The following is a 22,235-nucleotide window of genomic DNA, read 5'->3' as shown; positions in this document are numbered from 1 at the left end:
GGACATGGGCTGTATATATCCCCAGCCTTTCTATTATCTTTCCAATTCATGGCCAGAAATTATCTTAGATCCTGGCACTGTTGGCCCATGTCTGTAATCTTAGCAGCTCAGGAGGCTGAGATCTAAAGGTGGCAATTCAAAGCCAACCCAGGCAGGAATGACCATGAGACTCCTATCTCCAATTAACCACCCAGCAAAAGCCAGAAATGGAGTTGGAACTCAAGCGGAGCACTAGTCTTCAGCAAACACACTCAGGGACATTGCCCTGAGCTAAAGTTCCAGGACCAACACACACACAAAATTATTAGAAAAATTATTGTGCCATCTCATACAAGTTTTTAATATAATTTTATTATTATTAAGGTGTTATATGAAGGGGTTACCATTTTATAAGTGCAGTAATGAGTACATTTCTTCTCTTGAACAATGGAACCCCTTCATTCGTGTTCCCCCAGTTGCCCCTTCCCACCCTGGTACAAATAACACAGGTCATTTTCCAGATAGTGTATACTGAATAGCATGATCATATACGCTTTTGAATCTGATGTCATCTTTTTGTACAAATTATATTTATCAGGGATCAGGTGCAATAGTCTTTTATCGGGTTTTGTGGACAGAGGACTGACCTTTTCTCAGGGGTCACTGCCTACACAATTCATGGATTCCTCTGCTCTGACATTTATACATTTCTGAACTTGGCTTTGAAATGGCAAGCCAATTTAAAAAAATAAAAAACGAGTGCAACATAAACCTTCATGTAAAGTGAAGCCCCCAAATTGTATGGGTTCATTAAGTGATCATTTACTACACACTTCAAAAAAATTCATCCGGAATTAGTCTCTAGAAATTTCCTTGAAAGGGGTATAAGAGCCTTAACAATGAATTATTGTCTGTGGATAGCTCTCAATGAAAGGGAATCCATATGTGCAAACTAGAATTTGTCAAATGTAATGTCAGTTAAATCAGGTCTAATCTACCAAATACATTTTTTATTGCTTGCTTCATTAAAAAGGCTCTTAAAGTAATGAATAATCTTCATCTTCACCAAGTATTATTAATGCCTTTATAACTCATGCCCACTGAAAATAGAAAGACAGCTTGAAACTCTACCCTAATCTAACCTCCATGTTTGTCTTAGATCCTATAGAAAGAGAATACATCAGACCTATCCAGTGTTAAATTCAGTCACATGAGCCATGCCCTGAATTGGGCCAGGAGAAGTTAAAAAGGAGGCTGAAGATAGTTCAGCTGGACAAACAGGTCTTTCTCTCTGTAATTCTTGTCTTTTCTTTTCCTACAGCAAGTCCACACGCGACACCATCGACTCTCCATTTTCCAACATCACCCATTATCCAGCAGCCTGGGCCTTATTTCTCGCACCCAGCCATCCGCTACCACCCTCAGGAGACGCTGAAAGAGTTTGTCCAACTTGTCTGCCCTGATGCTGGTCAGCAGGCTGGACAGGTGGGGTTCCTCAATGTAAGGAAACCTCTTTATTTTTTAAAAAATTTCTTTAAAATCCTAACCGAATGTAAAAATAACAAGAGGAGACCTTATGACCATGTGACATTGTGTTCTAATGTCGTGCTGACTGACTGCAGGCAAATGTCATATTTATTCTAGATTGTGGGAAAGTTAACTTGCTCTAAGAATGATTGGCTGGAGTTTCAAAACAGTGTTTGTGTTAAGTTTTCAACTGTCAAGTTTATGGATATAAATCATCTTGAGGGTGAACCATATAACTTTAGTTTTGTGGGCTGATAATTCCACCTCCTGCATTCTAACCCCAGGACTCAAACAGTTAACAAAATAGAAAGACTAAATGATTTTAAATAATGGTTTGGGGTGGTGACAAGAGGTAGGGGGCAGAGGAGGACAGATGTTTCAGATCAACCAAGTTGATATATTTTTTTAAATACAGTCTTCTAACACTTTAGATCAAGTTGACCAGTACTTGAACTCAAGATGCTAGAAGCATAGTTTATTATGGTTTGTTATTTCTGCAAGTAGTTATCTTTTCCACTTATCTTTGCATAAAACTCAACCATATTCAGTAACTTCAAATGATTGTTTTCTTTCTTTTCCTCAAACCAAATAATCACAATTTGAAAAAGCATCCCAAATGTAAAAGTGATTTTTCAAAATCACAAGTTTTATTACAAATGTAGAACTAGATGTGTACACTGGATAGCCACATCTCAAGGTCAATAATAATAATAATAAATAACCATCAACATAAAGCCAAATTTGGTTTTCCCTTTCTTGTAATAACTGTGCATGAAACCACAGATTAGCCATAATTATTGCTGCCCAGTTTGGGATATTATGTCACACTCTTTTATCACTGGCTTCTTCCTCTGCAGAAATACCTGATTCTGCATATCTGAGCCAGAACAGGCAGCTTTGACTAATGGCTGGTGATATGTTAGCAGATACATTTCTGTCTAGACAACAAATCAATATGGTGCCTTTTTTTTCCCAGTGTGCTTGTGTATTCATTTGCTTGGCTTATTCTAAAGCATTCACTTACAGACTTTTAGCCTACTCAGAAATAGCACACGGGCAAGTTTGCTGGCAGGAACTCACAGCATTCTGATTGTCAGACAAGATAGTCTTTGAGGAACAATGCTAAATATATCAGTGAATGCTGAGGGCAGAGCAAGACTACCTCTGCAGAATCATTAGGCTTATGCCTAAAGTCTGGGGCCCCAGAATCTCATTTAGCAGAATTTTGATTTAGGATCCAGCTTACGTATGAGCTGTTTCTGTGAACAGTGTGTCACTGGAGTCTGGACATGCAGTCAGAAGGGCCACTTTGGAAACCATGATATCACGTGAACTCATCACCCAAGTCAAGCATCTGCCTTCCAAACACCGAATTTTTTTTCATTTAATAGTTTTGACATCATCCTATATACCTGTGGGAAGTTCCTGGTTTTTGTATTTTGATCAAAATTTTATCGAGCTTGAGACAGGTCTCTTCATGGAGACCATTTTGGAAATTTTGAAAATAAAACATCTTAATCAGCTGGCATTTGGTTGTCTTAAAAAATCAAGTGACCAAATAAATTTGATTCTTGTGGCATATGTTCACCAAATTAGGTCAAAATTTAAAGTGATCTTTTCACCTAGCAGAATTATGAAATTAGCTAAATTCTAAAGTTTCAATGCCTAGTGGTATATAGTATGTGAAAAAAATATTTAGGTTCACTGAACACATTTTTTAAATGTTATATAAGGTTGAATTTGAAAAATATATATATCAAATGTATATTTAGGAAACGATCTTAATTGTATAAATGTACATGGCTGAATAATACCTTCATTCATAAACACTTAAATTTAAAATATTTAATAATTGTGATAATGAAAATAGCAATTAACACAGAACCAAGACATATCTGGCAAAAGGTTACTTGGGTGACAATTCCAGAGTGAAGATGGACAAGTCATTTTATGGAGACAAATGTGAAAGAGGGCAATATAGTTTAGGACTCAGTGATTGTAGGCTCCTAAGCCCATCTGATGGGCTTATGAACAAATTTAATCGGTAAAGAAACATCACAATTTACATAGCAGGTGCCTAATGCATCTTTCGTTTTCAGAAGCAGCTAATGACTGATGTCTTCTTTCTTCTTTCTCTTGTGTGTGTTTTGTTTCTTCCCCTCATTCTCACAGCCCAACGGGAGCAGTCAAGGCAAGGTGCACAACCCATTCCTTCCCACCCCAATGTTGCCCCCACCACCACCACCACCGATGGCCAGGCCTGTACCCCTGCCGGTGCCAGACACAAAGCCTCCAACCACATCAACAGAAGGAGGGGCAGCCTCCCCCACCTCACCAAGTAAGTATGGCTGAGACAAGGTGCTGGTCACTTATGGAGCTCTGTGCACTTGAATATACACCTAAGATTTGTCCCTCACTGAATAGCCTCTGGCAACACACACACACACACACACACACACACACACACACACACACACACACACACACACACACACACACACACACACGATGGTTAAAGTATGAATTTCCTAGCCCAAGCCAGAGTCAAAGTAGCCACTGTAACTACACCATATGTAGAAATAGCTGACAGGGTGGAAATGATTGTATAACTGCATGCTCAAGTCTAAGATTAGCCAGGAACCAGTGGCTTATGTAGTCCTAACTACTTAGGAGGCTGAGAATTGCAGTTCTAAGCCAGCCCAAGCAGGAACGTCTGTGAGTCTTATCTCCAATTAACCACCAAAAAGCCGTAAGTGGAACTATAACTCAAGTGGTAGAGCATTAGCCTTGAGTGAAAAAGCTAAGGGACAGTGCCGAAGCCCTGTGTTCAAGCTCCAGTACCAAACAAAAAGAAAAGAAAAGAACTACAAACTAATATGTTTTATGTATTATTTGAGTAGCTTTGAATAGTTATCCCCATGATCATCAAAGAACATCCACTTGAGCAAATTATTAGCAAAAATTTCTGAATTTTTTTTTATGTAGCCATGCCTTCCAGGAACTTGTAGTCCAAGAAAAAATATACTCGAGGGGATATAAAAGCTATATACCTCACGCATCCAATAGGGAAAAAGTGTTTAGATCTAAGTTGTTGACTCAAAGGTGCATGTGTTGATCACTGCCAGTGACAAGGAGAGCCTGGCAGGCTAGAGTAGTTGCCCTGGCAGTTGCATAGCTGGGAAAAGGAAAATGAGGGCAGATTTGCATGGAAAGAGAGAAGAACTCTTGGCTCTTCTCTGAATAGTCTTGGAATATTTCATCAGAAAATATACAATTTCAAAACCTTTCTAGATAAAGGGAATGATTACTTGATGAACTAGAGAATAAACAATTTTCTAGATAATCCTGATATCTTAAAGATGGCTGGGACTAGAAATAGCTTAAACACACAAATGTGGCTTTCATTAATGCCTAGAAAAATGACAAGAAGAGTGATGGCTGCAGTTCCCAGGTGATGGATGTTCTAGCTGTGATAGATAGTGTGATGAGCACCTTTCCCTAATTGCTTTAAAGATGGGTTGATGTGTATGAAAGAATAGGAACTGTGACATGGTCCCAAGCAGAGCCTAACGGGGTCTCCTCTCAGAGGGATCAGGATAAGTGTTAAGGTCAAGAACTTGAACAGCAGAAATAGGAAGAGAGAGGAACGACATAGCATTAGGATTAGGCAACTACTTAGATAACTATGAAGAATAAAGATTTCTGGCCTCCCAGCTTTCTCACATTGGATATTAGAATCATAATACTACTGCATTAGGAGAAAAGACCTAGGAAAGAGGAAAGATAAATCTCTATTCAGATCGTGTTCATTGAGTGTGATTCTGAGAAAGCTCCTGAATCCAAAATGCCCAAAATTTCTCATGGACATGCATCTATCTAATATTTGTGTCTTTGAATATGTGCAGAAGTGGATGACATTGTATGAGAATTTAGTACCTTTAACAGCAACCAAAAAAAAAAGGGTTAGGGAAAAACCTGCCTGTCAGTAAAAGGAAGCTCAGTTCAGCACTTGTCAACAGGAAAAAATCCCCAGTATCACCCAGGTGTGATAGTACATAGGCATCCAACATTCACAACACTTAGCAGGCAGAAGCAAAAGTATCAAAAGTTTGAGGCCAGCCGGGGTTACATAGCAAGCGCAAGGGCAGTCTGGGCTACACAGAGGGACACCATCTTTTAAAAAAACAGAAAGACATGAGTGTCCAATGACAAGCTGAGCTTGACTTGTGGATCATGGAAGCTCCACTGAGATAAACGGTTTCAGAGAAGAGGCTCAGTGGGTTTCCTTTTAGTGTGGATCTGCTAACAAGTCAGAGAAACAAAGTAGTTTACCGACTCTACCTATCAGCTATCAGCTTTCACATCTCTGCAACCACATTCTTATTGTGCCCTATACTCCATCAGGATACCATCTTCTTGTTCCTCTTCCTGCTGAATGTATGCAGGACACTGCCAGAACCCTTTAAAGGGTATAGTAATAGCTACCTTACTACCAGTGTCTCATGTTTTGTAGTGAGCTTGCCAGTAATGAAGATGAAACTCTTGAGAAGTGAAAATAGCATGGTACGGTTATTAAATCTAAAGAATGGAACAGAGGGGTCTCAAATGCCCAGCTTTCCAGCCTGCTAGCCATGTATGTCTTTCTCTGAAGCAGTTTCTTCATCTGTAATATGTAGATGATAATACCTACCTGACAGGACTCGAGGAAATCAGTCCCCAATTAGCAGCCCCACCAAATACATTGGAGCATTGTATTATCTGCCCAAATGCCTGCCCTAAATTGTGTATAGATTTGGCAGAAGTGACTCCACTACTAAATTAAGTTTATGCCTTTGGTCCATAGTCTACTCCATAGACTGAAGCAAATGCCCTGTACAGGAAGATCCCTGCTTTGTTAAATTATTATTGTTATTATTATTATTATTATCTTTAGTTGTACAAAGAAGTTGCCATTCAACAAAGCAATTTATGAATCCAGTGCATCTTGGTCAATGTCACCCCTTTTAACATTCTCACCCATTCCCTCTCAACCCACCCCTTCCCTTGCTTTCCTTATTTTTGTAGGATATGCACTACATTTTTTTTAACTACATTCCCCCCCCATACATACCTTCTTCTCTTCACTCATCTGCCCCCTCCCCTTGGCCCCTCCCTCACCCCTTTCAAGTTCTGGAGCATTTTGTCAGCACACTGAGAAGAAAGCAGGAGTAGCTCTTGGCAAAACTAGCTTATGTTAGTGATTAAAGATTTGAGGAGAAAAGGAGACCATCAGAAGAGATGAAATAGGTTTGATATGGGTAATTTGATGTCTACTGTTTGGATCATAGGATGCCAGGAACATAGACAATAGAGAATCTTCTACTGATGGAAGAGAAAAGGTTTTTGTCATCCTAAATATTGGCCATGTGGGTAGGCTTTTCAAGAAAGAATATGCTGGATTCAGAGTGATACATTGCTTTCCAGAAACATACTGCTTATTACATTTTCTGCTAAGAGGACAGTGATAGGCTGGGGATGCTATGATTTGTAGCATTAGAGAAGCTTTTCAAATTAAAGATCTCAAAGCATACCGGTCTATGTTGGGAGGAGATTTAAGTCCCCTACTCCTCCATGCCCCAACTTCTGAAACAGTTGATAAATAAAAATATAAGACAAACCAGGTGTCAACTCCCTTATCCGCTAGCAGGAATAAAAGCCCAGGCTCCCAGATCGCCTGTTAGGAGGAAGTGGGGAGACAGCTGTGCTGTTCTGTGCTGTGCTATGTGCTGTGCTGTGCTGTGCTGTGCTGTGTGAGACAAAAGTCCAAGGCAACATTTTTAATATTCCCTTATAATGAAATGCAAATGGTTGTCAGCTTAGAGCAGACTATCTGTTTTTTAACTAAATCAATTGCCTCTGGCACTAATACTAAACTTTGCAGCTGTGGCCAGAAACGCGGGTGTAATGCAAATGATGGGGGGAGATCTATAAAATAAATACATTTTAATAGGAAAAATCCTACCCCCATGCCCTGAAAGTATGAGGAAGTGGAAGTGGAGAAGAAGTTGAATAACTTTCATGTTGGTGATGTGTTCCGAGACAGACTGATCTCTGTAGACAGGGTATAGTGATAAACTTGAGGTTCAAGTGAGAGAAGTTCCCTTCTCATTGACTGCCTTTATGGGTTCCCAACTCTAGAGAAAAAAAGCCCTTCCTTCTTCCATCCTTCCATTCTTTTTCCTTCCTTCCTTCTCTTTTCCTCTCTTCCTTTCCTTTTCATCCCTCCCTTTCTTCTTCCCTCTCTTCTTTCCTCCTTTCTCATCTCCCTCCCTCTTTTTTTCCTTCACTTCCTTTCATTCCCTTTCTTCCCCCCCATCCTCGCTTCCTTTCTTCTGCACTCATTTATTGAGCATCAGCTATGTGCCAAGCCCACTTCCAGGTTTTAACAGAAAAAAATTAAAATCCTGACCTAGAGAGGCAAGAGGTAAGCCAATCAGAGCAGTAAGTGTGAAGAATAAGGAAAAAAAGCATAGTAGGAGGAGGGAGAACTGTGGACAGCCTTGTGAGAAGGAGAAGTTAGAGCAGGTCGTGGAGGGTGGGAGGGGGGTAGAGGCAGAGACTGGCGAGTGGAGGCGCAGTTAGTACTGAGGCAGCCTGGCTGGCAGTTTGAGAAAAGTATGGCCAGTGGGAGAATGGAAGGAAGTAGGAGGTGCCATCAGGGGAGGTGTTGAGCAGGTGATTGGCAGTGTTCATACCAAAGGACTTTCTAGGCCAGTGTAAGGACTTCCATGGCCTCCTCATGAGACCAAGAACAGAAGATTCAGGCTATCTAGCTTTGAACAGCAACATTGGCAGGCCCTGTTGAAAGTAGACTGCCAAGGGCAACCTTGAAAGCAGGGAGAGCAGTTATGAAGCTGTTCTGTTCAATAAATATAATGTGTCTGCTACCTGCCACACACCGTTTCAAGCCTGAGAATTACAAAAGTGGAAGAAAAAAAAAAACTGCCCTGGTGCAGCTTGTACTCTATCAGAAGAGGACAAGTGACAATCAAAATATAAGTACATTAAGAAGTGAGGGATCTGCAGGTACAGTGTAGAAAGCTGAACTGAGAGGAGGAGGGGAGGGGAGGGGCAAACGGGAACTATCACCATCACCCAGGCAAGAATCTGAAGGCAAGGGCAGTGGGGTGGTGAGAAAGAGACAGGATCCAGATACTTTTGGAAGGCAGAGCTAACAAACGTTGCCGATGTCTTTGATATGGGTTGAAAAAAGAGGAGATAAATCAATGATGACTACCTAGGTTTTTGACCTGAGCATCTGGAAGGATGGAATTGCCATTGACTGAGCTCAGGAATGGACAGGAGACTTTGTTCTGGGTTCAAGATGGAGAGCAAAAGCCTATTTTAATCCACTTCTGTTTGAGTTGCAGAAGTGATCTGCCAAGGTGCGAGGCTGTGAGCTTTTCTCCAGGCATCCTCTCATTCATTGGGAAGGTTTTCCTTTTCTTTTTTTCTCTCTCTTTCCTTCTTTTCTTTCTTTCTCTCTTTCCTTCTTGTCTTTCTTTCTCTCTTTCTTTCCTTCCTCCCTTCCTTTCTTTCTTTCTTTCTTTCTTTCTTTCTTTCTTCCTTCCTTTCTTCCTTCCTTCCTTCCTTTCTTTCTTTCTTTCTTTCTTTCTTTCTTTCTTTCTTTCTTTCTTTCTTTCTTTCTTTCTTTCTTTCTTTCTTTCTTTCTTTCTTTCTTTCTTTCTTTCTTTCTTTCTTTCTTTCTGTCAATTGTGGGGCTTGAACTCTGGGCCTGGGTTCTGTCCCTCAGTTCTTCAGCTCTAGGTGAGTGCTCTACCACTTGAGCCACAGCACCACTTCTGGTTTTCTGAGTGGTTTATTGGAGATAAGTCTTCTGGTCTCTCCTGCCCAGACTGGCTTTGAACTGTGATCCTCAGATCTCAGCCTCCTGAGTAGCTAGGATTACAGGCATGAGCCACCAGCACCCGGCCAGGATTTCCTTTTCAAACATGGAATTTTTCCTAAGAGTCTTGAGTACAACAACTCAAGGATGGGGGGAAAAATCTTTCATTATGTTTGGATCTATTTGTGGCATAGTAATTCAAAGTACACTGTTTGTTGTGTTACCGTAAGATCCAATTTTTGTGTAGTCAGTTGGGACCAAGAATGTACTATAAAAATAGACTTTTCTATATTATTTCTTTTTCTGAAGTGGAGATTGGCATTGTAGCAAAGAACTATAATGAAAAAAATACTTATGAATTATGATGGAAGATAAAGTATGCAAATTTCTTTTTTAAAACCTTAATTTGAAAATGCATAAGAGGTCCATAAACAATCTTCCTTATGCCTTCCTAGCTATGAACTTTTGATTCTTTTAAAACTAGAATGCCACTAAAATGGAAGCCTATAATAACAATCTACCATCAGGATTTGTTTTTTTATCTCTCCAATGAATCTTAAGTGTGAATGGAATATGAACCTGTTCACCAAGACCATAACAGTAATCTGTGACTGAGATAGAAATTTTCCAGGATAACTATTAATGTATGTTGGATACGTTTTGGTTAGCAAAGCTCTTCACAGATCTTCTTCTTAGTCTGACTGTGAGGTTGGAATTTTATAACAAGGAAACTGAGAAAGGAAAGTGCAAGTTACTTTCCCCATGGTTTATGGCAGGGACTCAAACACTGACTTCTCTCTTGTTCCAGCCACGTGCTGGTCCTGGACAAATTAGGAAGTTGTGTGAGCAAATGTCTGCCTGCTCAGCCTGAAACAAAGAAGTATTAAGCTCTTACTAACATGCTAGACACTACTAAGATTGTATATGCTTCGTGCTGGTGGCTCACACCTGTAAATCCTAACTACTCAGGAGGCTAAGATCTGAAGATCACAATTTGAAGCCAGCCTGGACAGAAAATGCTGTGAGACACTTATCTCCAATTGACCATCAAAAACCCGGTAATGGAGGTGTGGCTGTAATGGTAAAGTGCCAGCCTTATGTAGAAAAGAGCCAAGCAAAAGTTCAAGACCTTGAGTTCAAACCTAAGTAGTGGCAGCAAGAAAAAAAAAAAAAAGTATAGGTATTATCGTCTCTCCTCCTCACTTTAACCCAATGGCATCACTTCTACTCTGGTCTATCCTCTAGGGAAGCTAAGGCGTAGAGAGATGTCAACCAGGTGTTGTAAAGATGATTCCCACCCAACCACCTTGGACCCAGAAGGCTTACATTTTACTACACCATGAGGATCTATCCTATAGCATAAGCATCTTCTCTGCCACTCCCTTCTTCAGTGAAAACCCTATGAGGAAATAGTTCCATGAAGATATTAGTATATTTATGCTGTAGTATGAATTGATTTCTGATCTAAAAACAGTGTTGTATCAGCAAAGAAAGAAAGCAAAAGATTTGGGAGAAGACATGGAAACTGTTTCCTAAGTTTATATTGACAAACACTGCCATAATCTGAACTTTCAGTGAAAAGTTATTAAAGCAAAAGTGTACAGAAGGAAAGTGTCCCTGTGCTTGCTAATAGATTAAATAAATCGCATCATGCTACTTGGAGAGGCAACCTGCCTTATTTCACAGTGATGTGGTTTGTGCCCAATCAAACAGATAAACCTGTGACATCCCTATCTGTGCATAGTTAAATATGTCACAAGGCCAAGGCAAGATTGCACTGGCTTCTCCCAGATGAGGAGAGACAGCAGGCTTCAGAAAGCCTTAATCTGATTTTCCAATCTGGGAGTAGAAGCAGTGCTGGTGTTTGAACTCAAAAAGAACTTCCTACTTGCTAGGCAGGCACTCTATCACTTGAGCGCCAACATCTGTTCCACCTCTCCCTAAATTCTCTCATTTCAGAAAATATAGTCATAAAAGTTGTCAACATTCACTTGTTACTCTTAAATAAAGGTACATACATATTTTTAAAAGGACTCTTCTTTCTGAGAAGAAGTAGTAGATTCAGAGAAAAATGAGTTACTGGCTTCTTTCCTACCCCACCTCCACTCTGCAATGTTGGATTTCAACCCTAAGGCCTCACAACACGCTTGCTGGGTGAGCATCCTAGCACTGAGCTGAGTCCTCAGCCCTACAGGACCTTCTTCACAAAACACTTTTTACTACTGCTATCTGGACTCTTGATGTTATTTTTTTTTATCATTTAAGTTTAAATTTACTTTTTAAATTCCTTTTGGTATACAGCTTTGAGTTTTTCTATTTTCATAGATTCTCATAAGTAACTCCACAGACAGGACACCATGCTAAAGAACTCCGTCTTTCCTACCCACTCACCCTTAGGTCATGCCCTGATGCCACACAATCCAGGGAACTTAGTCTTACTCTGTTTCCAAGTAAGTGCTAGCACTCTCCAATGTTATTACCCCCACTGGGTTTTAGTTTTTTTATATGCCTTTGAGTTACGGGATTATGGAGAAGACTGCAGTATTTCAGTCTATGATAAATGTGGCATTTCAGAAAAGGGAAAAGCATTATTCAGCCAAGTATACTGAGACAATCATGTCGTCTGGAAAGAAAAAAAGTTCCTACACAAAAATTAATTTCAGATGGACTTTTAAAAAATAGCATAAAAATGTTGCCACATAAAAATATAGGATATTTTTAAATAACAATGGAGAGAGGAAGACCCTTCTAAAGAATACAAAAACCAGCCAAGTACAGGTGTCTCACACTTATCATTTGGGAAGCTGAGATTGTTGGGAGGCCAGATCTAGGCCAGTCCAGTGAACAAAAAAGTTGAAAAGATCCCTTCTTAGCCTTTGCCAGTGGCTCATGCCTGTAATTCTCAGAAGGCTGAGATCTGAGGATCTTGGTTCAAAGCTAGCCCAGGCAGAGATCTGTGAGATTCTTACCTCCGATTAAACACCACACGTGGAGCTATAGGTCAAATGGTGGAACACTAGCCTGAAGACATAAGCTCAGAGACAGAGCCCAGGTCCTGAATTCAAGCCCCAGTACCAGTTCAAAAAAGAAAACAAGAGAGTTCCCTTTTCAACAAAGAGCTAGACACAGTGGTCTGCCTGTTATCCTAGCTACCAAGAAGCCTAATAGGTCACATATCTACCCAGACAGGAAGTAAGACACTATCTCAAAAATAACCAGAAAAATCAAGGCTGGAGGCATGGCTCATGGTAAGAGTGCCTGCTTTACATCTATAACAGACTGATAAATTCTACTCCTAAAAGTGCCAAGAATTAATACAAGAAAAAAAAAAAAAAAGCAAACGCCATAAACAAAGTCAAAAGATATAACATACAAAAAAAAATCTACAGCATATGTAACAACAAAAAAACCCCACAATTCTCTAATATGTGCATTTTGGTTTTTAAAATTTTTTAATACTATGTACTTTTTTAAAGTAAGAGAAAGACCAGTAACCAAATAGGAAGACAAGAAATTGATAGAAATAGAGAAAAAGAAAACATTTGAAGGGCTTTTATTCATATAATATAAGAGTAATACAAATGAAAACTTGTAAGATATTTTTACCTGTCAGATTAGCAAATATCTGAAAGTATCTTAATATAGTATTGGTCAGCACTTGGAAATAGGCTTCTTCTTTATACCATTGGAGGGCTGTTAGTGCTTTTCTATATGTACATGTGTGGTTTAAATTAGATACATAACGTTCAAAACAAATGTGTTTATGTACAAAATCATAACTATGTGAAATTTAAGTGTAAAATTGTGCTTGTAATTGGAGATAAGAGCAAAGCTGTACATACAGTACAACAAAAGACTGGTAACCTAAATATCCCCTGATAGAACCATCATACATTAGGAACTCTGAAACAGAGACGAGGGCATTTGAATTTATGGAGTATGTTTTCAGTTGTATTCAATTGGCAAAAAAAAAAAAGTGTGCTGAAAGGCAAGTACTACAGACACTCTTGTCATGGTGGGACACATATGAATACACATGGAGAGGCAGGACCTGGTACTGTTGGTCCACTCCAGGCAGATGGAACACTTTTGGAAGGGATGGCTCTTTCATATCTTATCCAAAGAAACTGAAAGATCCTAAATTTTCAAGTGAGCTAGGCACTGGTGGCTCAGGCTGAGATCTGAGGTCACGGTTCAAAGCCAGCCCAGGCAGGAAAGTCTGTGAGACTCTGATCCACAATTAACCACCAGAAAACTGGAAGTAGGGCTGGGGCTTAAAGTGGTAGAATGCTAGCCTTGAACCGAAGAGCTCAAAGACAGCACCCAGGCCCCTGAGTTCAAGCCCCATGACCAACAAGAAAAAAACAATTCAAGTGCCCTTTTATATATTTTTTTTTAATATTTGCCTAACAATCTAGTAATTATGTCTCCACCTCAACCATGTCAGTGATCAGAACCACATGTACATAAATGACACTCTTTAAAATCCTTAGTCATTTTTATACATCTAGTTTTTAGCTACACTACCCTGAACGTCGGGTAGCTAGCAAAAATATATGGTTTTTGGTAAAGAATAATGTTCTTTCCCCTTGCAGCAAGCACTGAGTTCTGCAAAGCTGGCATTTTTATTCACAATAGCCATTATTGGTCACAGGTTCTGTCCTGGGGAGCCACTAACTACAAACATATATTGTTATCTTAAATCATACGTTATACTTTACTCGGAGCATTTTTGTTTTGTGAACAGTCCAAAGTTTAACATTTAGGTTTGTAAAGTGAAAGAAAAAATAATTAATAAATAACCAGGCATTTTGATGGATGCTTTCATATACATCTCTCTAGGTACAGTTGTTATGAGAACTTGTAAAGTTGGAATTGTGAGCTCATTTTTTTTACTATATTTTATTATTATTGTAGAGGTGATGTACAGAAGGGTTATAGTTACATAAGTCAAGTATACATTTCTTTTTGAACCATTACTCCTTCCCTTTCTCCCAATTTTTCCCTCCCATCCCACCTACCAGATGTGTAGTTCATTTTCCACATAGTATCTAGTGAGTACCATTGCTGTAATTGTTCACCTGTGTCCTGCTTTTTCTGTGCCCTCCCTTACCCTCCCAAAGATAAACTAACAAATCAAAGGAAACAAAAACAACAGCAACAACAACAACATCTTGTTTCCATTTTTTAGAGTTCATTTCAATAAGTATTATTTTATATAATCATATGCACATAGCTATTAAGCCTTTGTGATCCTCTCCTTAGAATATCCTCCTTTGATCTCACTGTGTGTGGCCTGTATAATTTATAATGTCCCAGTGTTGTTGTGTTTTTGTTTTTGTTTACCATCTCAGTGTGTTTACAAATAAATTTATAGGCACATTCTAGTTATCACAAGTGAGGGAAACCATACAACCTATACCATGAAAAAGTGAGCTCTTTTTAACGATGAAACTGAGCTCAAGGCTCAGACCCAAGCCTGTTGAGCTCCAGAGCACAAAGCTTTCCACACTCTCAGGACATGTAAGAGATTGAGAGGTGTTCCTTTGAAAGCCCTAAAACACTCTATGATTCTTTTTTATTATTTCAAGAATAACACCATTCTGGTCACATTGAATTAGATGGAAAACTTAGGAACCAGAGCTGGGACCAGGGTGGGAGGTGGAGATGGGGAGGCAGGAAGAAATTCAGAGTGAACATTGTAAAAGAGTGTGGCCGAAAGAACTGAACAGTGGCTGAATGCATCCAGTTGAGTTTTCATAACCCATTCAAGTCTTGTGTTAGCGTCAGTTTTTCACTTTCCTGGATGGATAATAGTTTTAAGACTTTCTTTGTAAAGGTAATACGTAGAATTGTAGGAGACCTGGAAAATACAGAAGAATATGAAAAGAAAATTACAATCTCTTGCCATCAGCTACTTTTAAGTTTCTTATTTTGCCTATACACATGTGTTTATGTGTGTATTTGTGTGAATGTACATATACACATATATAGTGGTTATAATTATAATGAGTATAATTAATATAATTGCTTTTGGGATTGGTGGGGGCTGGGCTTGAACTCAGAGCCTGAGCTCTGTACCTGAGCTTTTGTACCCAAGGCTAGCGCTCTACCATCTGAGGCACTGCTCTACTTGCAGCCTTTTTGTTGATTAATTGGAAACAAGAGTTTCATAGACTTTCCTGCCTGGGCTGCTTTTGGACCATAATCCTCAGATCTCAGTCTCCTGAAAAGCTCTTTTTTAAGTTAGAATTTATACCATTGCTTATTCATGAAAAGATAGGAAATTTAATTCTAAACAAATTGTGTTTATAGTAAGGACCAATTCTAGGACATTCATTTTCTCCAACTTGTAGAATATGATACAACATATCCACGTGTGTGTGTGTGTGTGAGTGTGTGTGTGTGTATGGATATATATGTTGGATTATATATATCCATATACATATATATGGATCCAACATAGATAGATTTCTAGAGTGATAATTACTAATATAAGCAGTACTAACATTCCTTTTTAGACATATAGTTTTTATTACAAAAGTTACATGTATTTTTACTTATTTCATTCAGTTTCCTTATCATTATTCAAAGTCTTAGAACAGCATCTAGTAGCATGTAAATGGCAAAAGCACTTCCTAACTCTTTTTCCTGGAAGAACAGGCAGAAACCAGTCAGAGGTACTTGTGGAAGGATCTAACATTCCTTTTGAGACAGATTTCCAAATTGCTTTTCAAAATGTTGTGCCATTTATACCCTTACAAATTGCTTGTAAGACTCATTATAACATTAACTCTGGAGAGGCTTCAATATGTTTTGTTTAGCGGTAGATACCTAAGAGTATAATAGATGCCCTTAATCAGATTGTGGAATCAGGAGTCCTCAATGAGATGATTTTAGGATCTTTCTGCAGTGGTGTTAATATAAAGCACAGGAGAACATAGGGATTTTTCAATCTTATCAGCAAAGCCACTGCATACATCACCATGGACCATTTGGTAGACAGGGCAGTGTATTAGACATTCACAGAGAGATAAAGCCTCAGTCAAAGGGCTAGGAAAACTGGAGTGAATAATGTTTATTATGGTAGACTCTTTATGTAGAGAGGGTCTCAGAGGTTAACTTACTTGACAAGGTCATATTTCTAGTTAGAGATTACATAGATTCAATCCAGGACTTTCTGGTTCTGAAATTCATTGTCTATTGATTATATATCTAGGCCTCATAAAGTATTATTTGAGATTTTTCAAGTTTTGTTTGTGCATATTTTACATAAAATGAAAAATTACTAGGAAGAGTTAAGTGTAGTGCCACATACCTATAATCCCAGAGGCTGTGCAGAAGTATCACTAGAAATTACATGGAAGCACTTTAAAAATTATTCATCATCATACTCTTCAGAAACAATTATTTCTGTGTTTATTTCCCAATCATATCTGGTCACATTTTAATCATAATTGATCATGGTGTAGGTATAAATGTCTGTATGTATGTGTGTACATATAGTTTTCTAAACTGATTCATTTTATTTCATGCTTTAAATGTTGTGATGTCATTCATTTATTTTAAAACATTATTAATGGCTATAAAATATTCCATTAATTTATGACTAAAACAATAGTTTTAAGTGGGTTCCAATTTTTTTTTGCTCTACAGCTAATGCTGTAATGAACATCCTAGAGCATGAATCTTTGTCCATATTTTTATGTTCGTTTAGGATAATCCCCAGAAGTAGGTTTCCAGAGTGACAATGTCTTTTAAGAGCTTCAGAAGCCTTTCAGGAAGGAATGATACAATATAGTGACCAAAGTTTCATTTTTTTTTTTTTTGTTTTACTATGGCTGTAGCTTATAACTCTCATCTGTCCCTAAGCATAGACATGCTGGCCTCTGATCAATAAATATATACTATCAAGTGAAACACACAGCATACACATAGAAATTAATCATAGCTAAAAGAATTTGGAATAACCATTAGAAATAAACTGAAATTAGCTGAAACAAAGATTTTTGTTTTGGTGGTGGTCGTGGGGCTTGAACTCTGGACTTGGGCACTGTTCTTCAGCTCAAGGCGAGCGCTCTACTGCTTGAGCCACAGTGCCACTCCCAGTTTTCTAATGGTTTATTGAAGATAAGAGTTTCACAAACTTTCCTGCCAGGGCTGGCATTGAACTGTGATCTTCAGATCTCAGCCTCCTGAGTAGCTAGGATTACAGGCATGAGCCACCGCATGTGCCCAGCACAAAACTGTATTTTTATCCTTTAAAAATATGAAAACCAGCTGGACACCAGTGGCTCATGCCTGTGATCCTAGCTATTCAGGAGGCTGAGATCTGAAGATCATAGTTCAAAGCCAACCCCAGGCAGAAAAGTCCCTGTGTAAGACTCTTATTTCCAATTAACCAATCAAAAACAAAAAGTGGAGCTGTGACTCAAAGTGATAGAATGCTAACCTTGAGCAAAAATGCTCAAGGCCAGTGCCCCAGGCCCTGAGATCAAGCCCCACAACTGACAAAAAAATATATATATATAATACATATTTATATATATATATATGAAAAACAGGGATTGGCCTGTAATCCTAGCTACTCAGGAGGCTGAAATCTGAGGAACCCAATAATTTAAAGTCAGAATAGGTAGAAAAGTCCACAAGATTTTTATCTCCAATTAAGCAGCAAAAAGCTAGTAGCAGAGATGTGACTCAAATGGTAGAACACAAGCCTTGAACAGAAAAAGCCTAAGCAAGAATTCAAGGTCCTGAATTCAAACTCTAGTGCCAACACACACACACACACACACACACACACAAATACAAACACAAACACAAGAAAGGGAGGGAGGGAGGGAGGGAGGGAGACATCATTGCGAAGTGCCTCCTTTTCAGAGATTTTGGTAACATGAGATCAAAATAGATTCAGTTTAAGTCACTTTGGTCCCCTTCTCCCTGTGTGCATACAATGACCTGAAATATTTTGTGCTCTTCTTCCTACTTGCCATTTTACCCCAAATTGTGATGTAGCCTGAGCCTGTACCTCCTGAGGACCCTCCATCCACATAGAAATAGCAACAAAGCAAAGCCATCTAATTGAATTGGTTCCTTTCATGATATTTGTGTACTATTGACACATTAGACATGTCATGCAAATTGTTACCATACATGTTAAATAATGCTAATGTATTTAAGCTAGAATTCATTAGCTTTTCAGGAAGGAAGCTGGTGAGTATGTTATTCTATAATAATTCACTAGCGATAAGGAGGCTTTAATTTCATGCCCGGAGGGCTGTGTTTCTTTGTTGTGGTGGTAACTTGTTTGTAAAGACAAAAGATGTGCAGAGATAATAGAATAAGGTAACTGACTGCATAGATGTGATAAAAAAAAAAAATAACAATAATGGAAATTCAGTGTGGTTATCTTCTAGATGCCAAACATCTGGATGAGAACTACAGCCACTCAATCATGTGGAGATTTCTAAATCTCTGAATGCTGGCTCAAGTATAAGCAGAGGCTGTTGTATTTCAAAGGCTTTTTAAAAAAAAGGCCATGCTCTATGATGCTATGAACCATGGAAACCCAGGCCGTGGAAGCTTGTCAATATCAATAGAGTTTTTTTGCAAGAAAAGCACTCGAGTATTATCCTGTGTTCTCTTGTGACCTTGCTGGGAATAGTGTTTACATCCCTCAATGAAGTCAATAGCGTTGGTTTTCTTTAGAACTAGCCAAGAGCCAGGCACTGATGGTTCACAACTGTAACCCTAGCCACTCAGGAGGCTGAGATCTGAGGAGGTCGGTTCAAAGCCAGCCTGAATTGGAAAGTCATTGAGACTCTTATGTCCAATTAATCACAGAAAAAGCCAGAAGCAGTGCTGTGCTCAAGTGGTAGAGTGCTAGCCTTGAGCAAAAGGAGCTCAGGAACAGTGCCCAGACTGAGTTCAAGCTCTAAGACCAGGAAAGGAAGAAAGAAAGAAAGGGAGAAAGGGAGAGAGAAAGCAAGCAAGCAAGCAAGGAAGGAAGGAAAGAAGGAAGGAAGGAAAAAGACTGGCCAATGGATTTTACAGTTACCAGCATTTTTTTATTTTCTTTTTTTAATTTCATTTTTTTTAATTAATGAAAATCTCACAGCAGACTTTTAAAGAGATACAACAGCACAGTTAGAGATTAGGGACCTGAATATTTCAATTAGGTATTTAGTGAACTCACTTTCTGTTTATGCCACTGCTCTCTAACTCCAACTTTCCTTCACTGGCAGGTGGCCATGGAAAACATTTAGGAACATCACCATTTTCCGATTACAAGGAATTCCGTTTAACTCTGTATTCCTGAACGTGTTCAGGGTCTCTTTTCTCCCAGTAACTAGCACATTCCTGGGTAGGTGATAAGATCAGAAGTTGACTTTAAATGAAGTTCAGTTCCTCACAAGTTCTTTTTAGAGAAGACCCTCACACTGAGTTTCAGAAAATGAGGTGCATATTGATGTGTGAGATGAGAGGGCACATTCTGAGCAAGGGAATGGCCAGAATTGTCTGATTGGTGATCAGAATTGGGTTTTGATGTCTTTGGTTGTTTGGAGATTATTTCTTTCTCTGGGAAAGAAAAGTTCCAAAAGGCCCTTTCCCCTCCACTTTCAAGCACTGAAGTCTCAGAGTTAAAATTTTGACTCCCCTTGCTGAATGGCAGATAAATCTGCATGCTCCATCTGCCCTCTTTCCCGGCTCTGTCCGGTGCTTGGGCATCCTCCCTGGGACCTATAGTCCTTTGGGACCTGTAACCTTCCCCCCACACACACACCTCTTTGAGTTTTTATTTCTATTACTTTTAGGCTCCTATTCTCCTTTTCTTACCTATGCCCAGTGGACTCTAGCATCTGAGGAGACCATTGAGTGTTGGTCATTTTTGTAACCCAGTCATGGGCAATACGTGGCAAGTGTTAGAATAAGTAAGGTGAGAATAAGAGAGAGCATATGACCATAATAAAAGCTATCTCTGATGCACTCCAAAAGTTAATCTTGGTAGAGTCCCAGGGGATAAAAAAACAATAGGGAGATCAGCCACCACTTTCATGGAGTTGGAACTTTGGTTATACAGAAAACAAATTTGTCTTAACATTTTGTATCAGAGAGAAGAACTACCTATCAGGGTTTAGGGGACTTCCTGTCTTCCTTTTAGTGTCTGGAAGTAAATTCCGAAGCTCAAAGCTCACCTGTTCTCTTGCATTACTTTTCAAATGTTCTTATCAACCTCAGTTACCCCAGCCTAGGTGAAACCAGCCACAGGCACACTGCCCTTCAAAAGGCAGCTCACCTTCCAGTCACCCTCTGCACTGAAACCTAGATTTTCTCGCTTTTCTACCTCTCATAACTATATATATTTCACTAGTTCCCAAACTAGAACCATCTACCTATTCGCAAACCAGGCAGCACAGACTCACATCTTATTTGTTAGATCTAGGAGATAAGGAAGCATCAGTTCATGTTGGTACAAATATTTTTAATATCTAACTTCCTTCTCAGTCATATTTTTTCCCTTGTCAGGAAAGCACTAACTACTTCTATTCAGAATACATCAACTGGAAGGCCCTGGTGGCTCACACTGGTAATTCTAGCTACTCAGGAAGCTGAGTTCTGCAGATTGCCATTCAAAGTCAGCCTGGGCAGACAAAGCAGTAAAAACCCTTACCTTTACTTAGCCAGCAGAAAGCCCAAGTCGAGGTAGAGCACCAGTCTTGAGCAAAAAAAGCCAAGTACAGTGCAAGGGCTTGAGTTCAAGATACAAAACCAAAACCAAAGCATACACACACACACACACAAATATATTTATAGAGTTCATAACAGCAAGTGCAGATGTAATTGGTGAGTGAAGGTTATTTCACACTAAATCATTTGGAACTGTCATGATTCATTTATTCAGACACATCCCTTATTTCCTACCTAGAAAAATGAAAAAAAGAACAATACAAACTAGAATTCTCATTGGCTACTGGCATTGAGCACCTTCATTTCTGAGACCTAGACACTTAAGTCCTTCTAGGGACCCCAGCAGAGTTGTAAAGACCAGTGCTGATGAGGTCTCTATACTCTTCCCCCTTATCCGCACAGTGCCTAGCGAGACTTCTGAACACTCAGAGGCCCTATAAACTATAGTTTATAAAGAGAGAATTGCCCTTGACCATTCTTTCAGCCCTTCCTGAGGCCAGCCCTTCCTTTCTGGCATTTCCTGTATTGTCTAAGTGAAGTATTACAGAATCAGTAATGCATAAAAAAAGACAATGTGACACAGTACAATATGGGGTCAAATTCTTCGCTGAGATTTTGATAGTTACTAATTAAGACTCTAGCATTATGTGAAGAAAGACATTAGAGGGTGGGAAAATGTGGTGCAATTAATAAAGATAAGCTAATAAAACTTCTTATAGGAAAATGGGCCACAGTGATATTGCTAAGTAAATAATTTAATCTGTAATAGTCATATATTTATATTGCTAAATGGATTTTCCTTGTTGACATTATAAAAGTCATCCATTACCCCAAATGTCTACTAAGTCTCAAAAATGTCTGTATTAACCCTCAAAAATTATTTTAATGATACAAAAGATCACATTTATGATTTCCCAAAGCTCTTCATATAACATTCGATTTTTGTTCTTGACAAGAGGTAAAAGTTATAATTAAAGCCAGGCTCATACCTGTAATCCTAACTGCCGAGATCTGAGGATCACAGTTCAAAGCCAGCCTAGGCAGAAAAATCCCCATAAGACTCTTATCTCCAACTAACCACTCAAAACCCTGAAGTGGTGCTAGCCTTGAGCAAAAGAGCTCAATGCAACAATGGTACTCAGTTGACACTATG

The 22,235-nt window shown here is 39.0% G+C and overlaps 1 protein-coding gene across 3 annotated transcripts in view; it reads left to right on the top strand.

Annotated features, from left to right (window-relative positions):
• Nfia (nuclear factor I A) overlaps positions 1-22,235 on the top strand; it is a 378,431-nt gene that overhangs the window by 316,973 nt on the left and 39,223 nt on the right. For 2 of the 3 annotated variants that reach the window (XM_042684429.1, XM_042684417.1), the window contains exons 8-9: positions 1,301-1,479; positions 3,679-3,844. In XM_042684429.1, coding sequence (XP_042540363.1) covers positions 1,301-1,479; positions 3,679-3,844 — 345 coding nt within the window. The remainder of the gene's footprint in view (positions 1-1,300; positions 1,480-3,678; positions 3,845-22,235) is intronic. The other variant, XM_042684424.1, reaches the window with a different exon arrangement.

This window comes from Dipodomys spectabilis, unplaced genomic scaffold, assembly GCF_019054845.1.
Source record: "Dipodomys spectabilis isolate Male_0828 unplaced genomic scaffold, ASM1905484v1 ptg000002l, whole genome shotgun sequence".
In the NCBI taxonomy this organism is placed as follows: domain Eukaryota; kingdom Metazoa; phylum Chordata; class Mammalia; order Rodentia; family Heteromyidae; genus Dipodomys; species Dipodomys spectabilis.
This window is presented reverse-complemented; position numbering and strand designations above follow the sequence as displayed.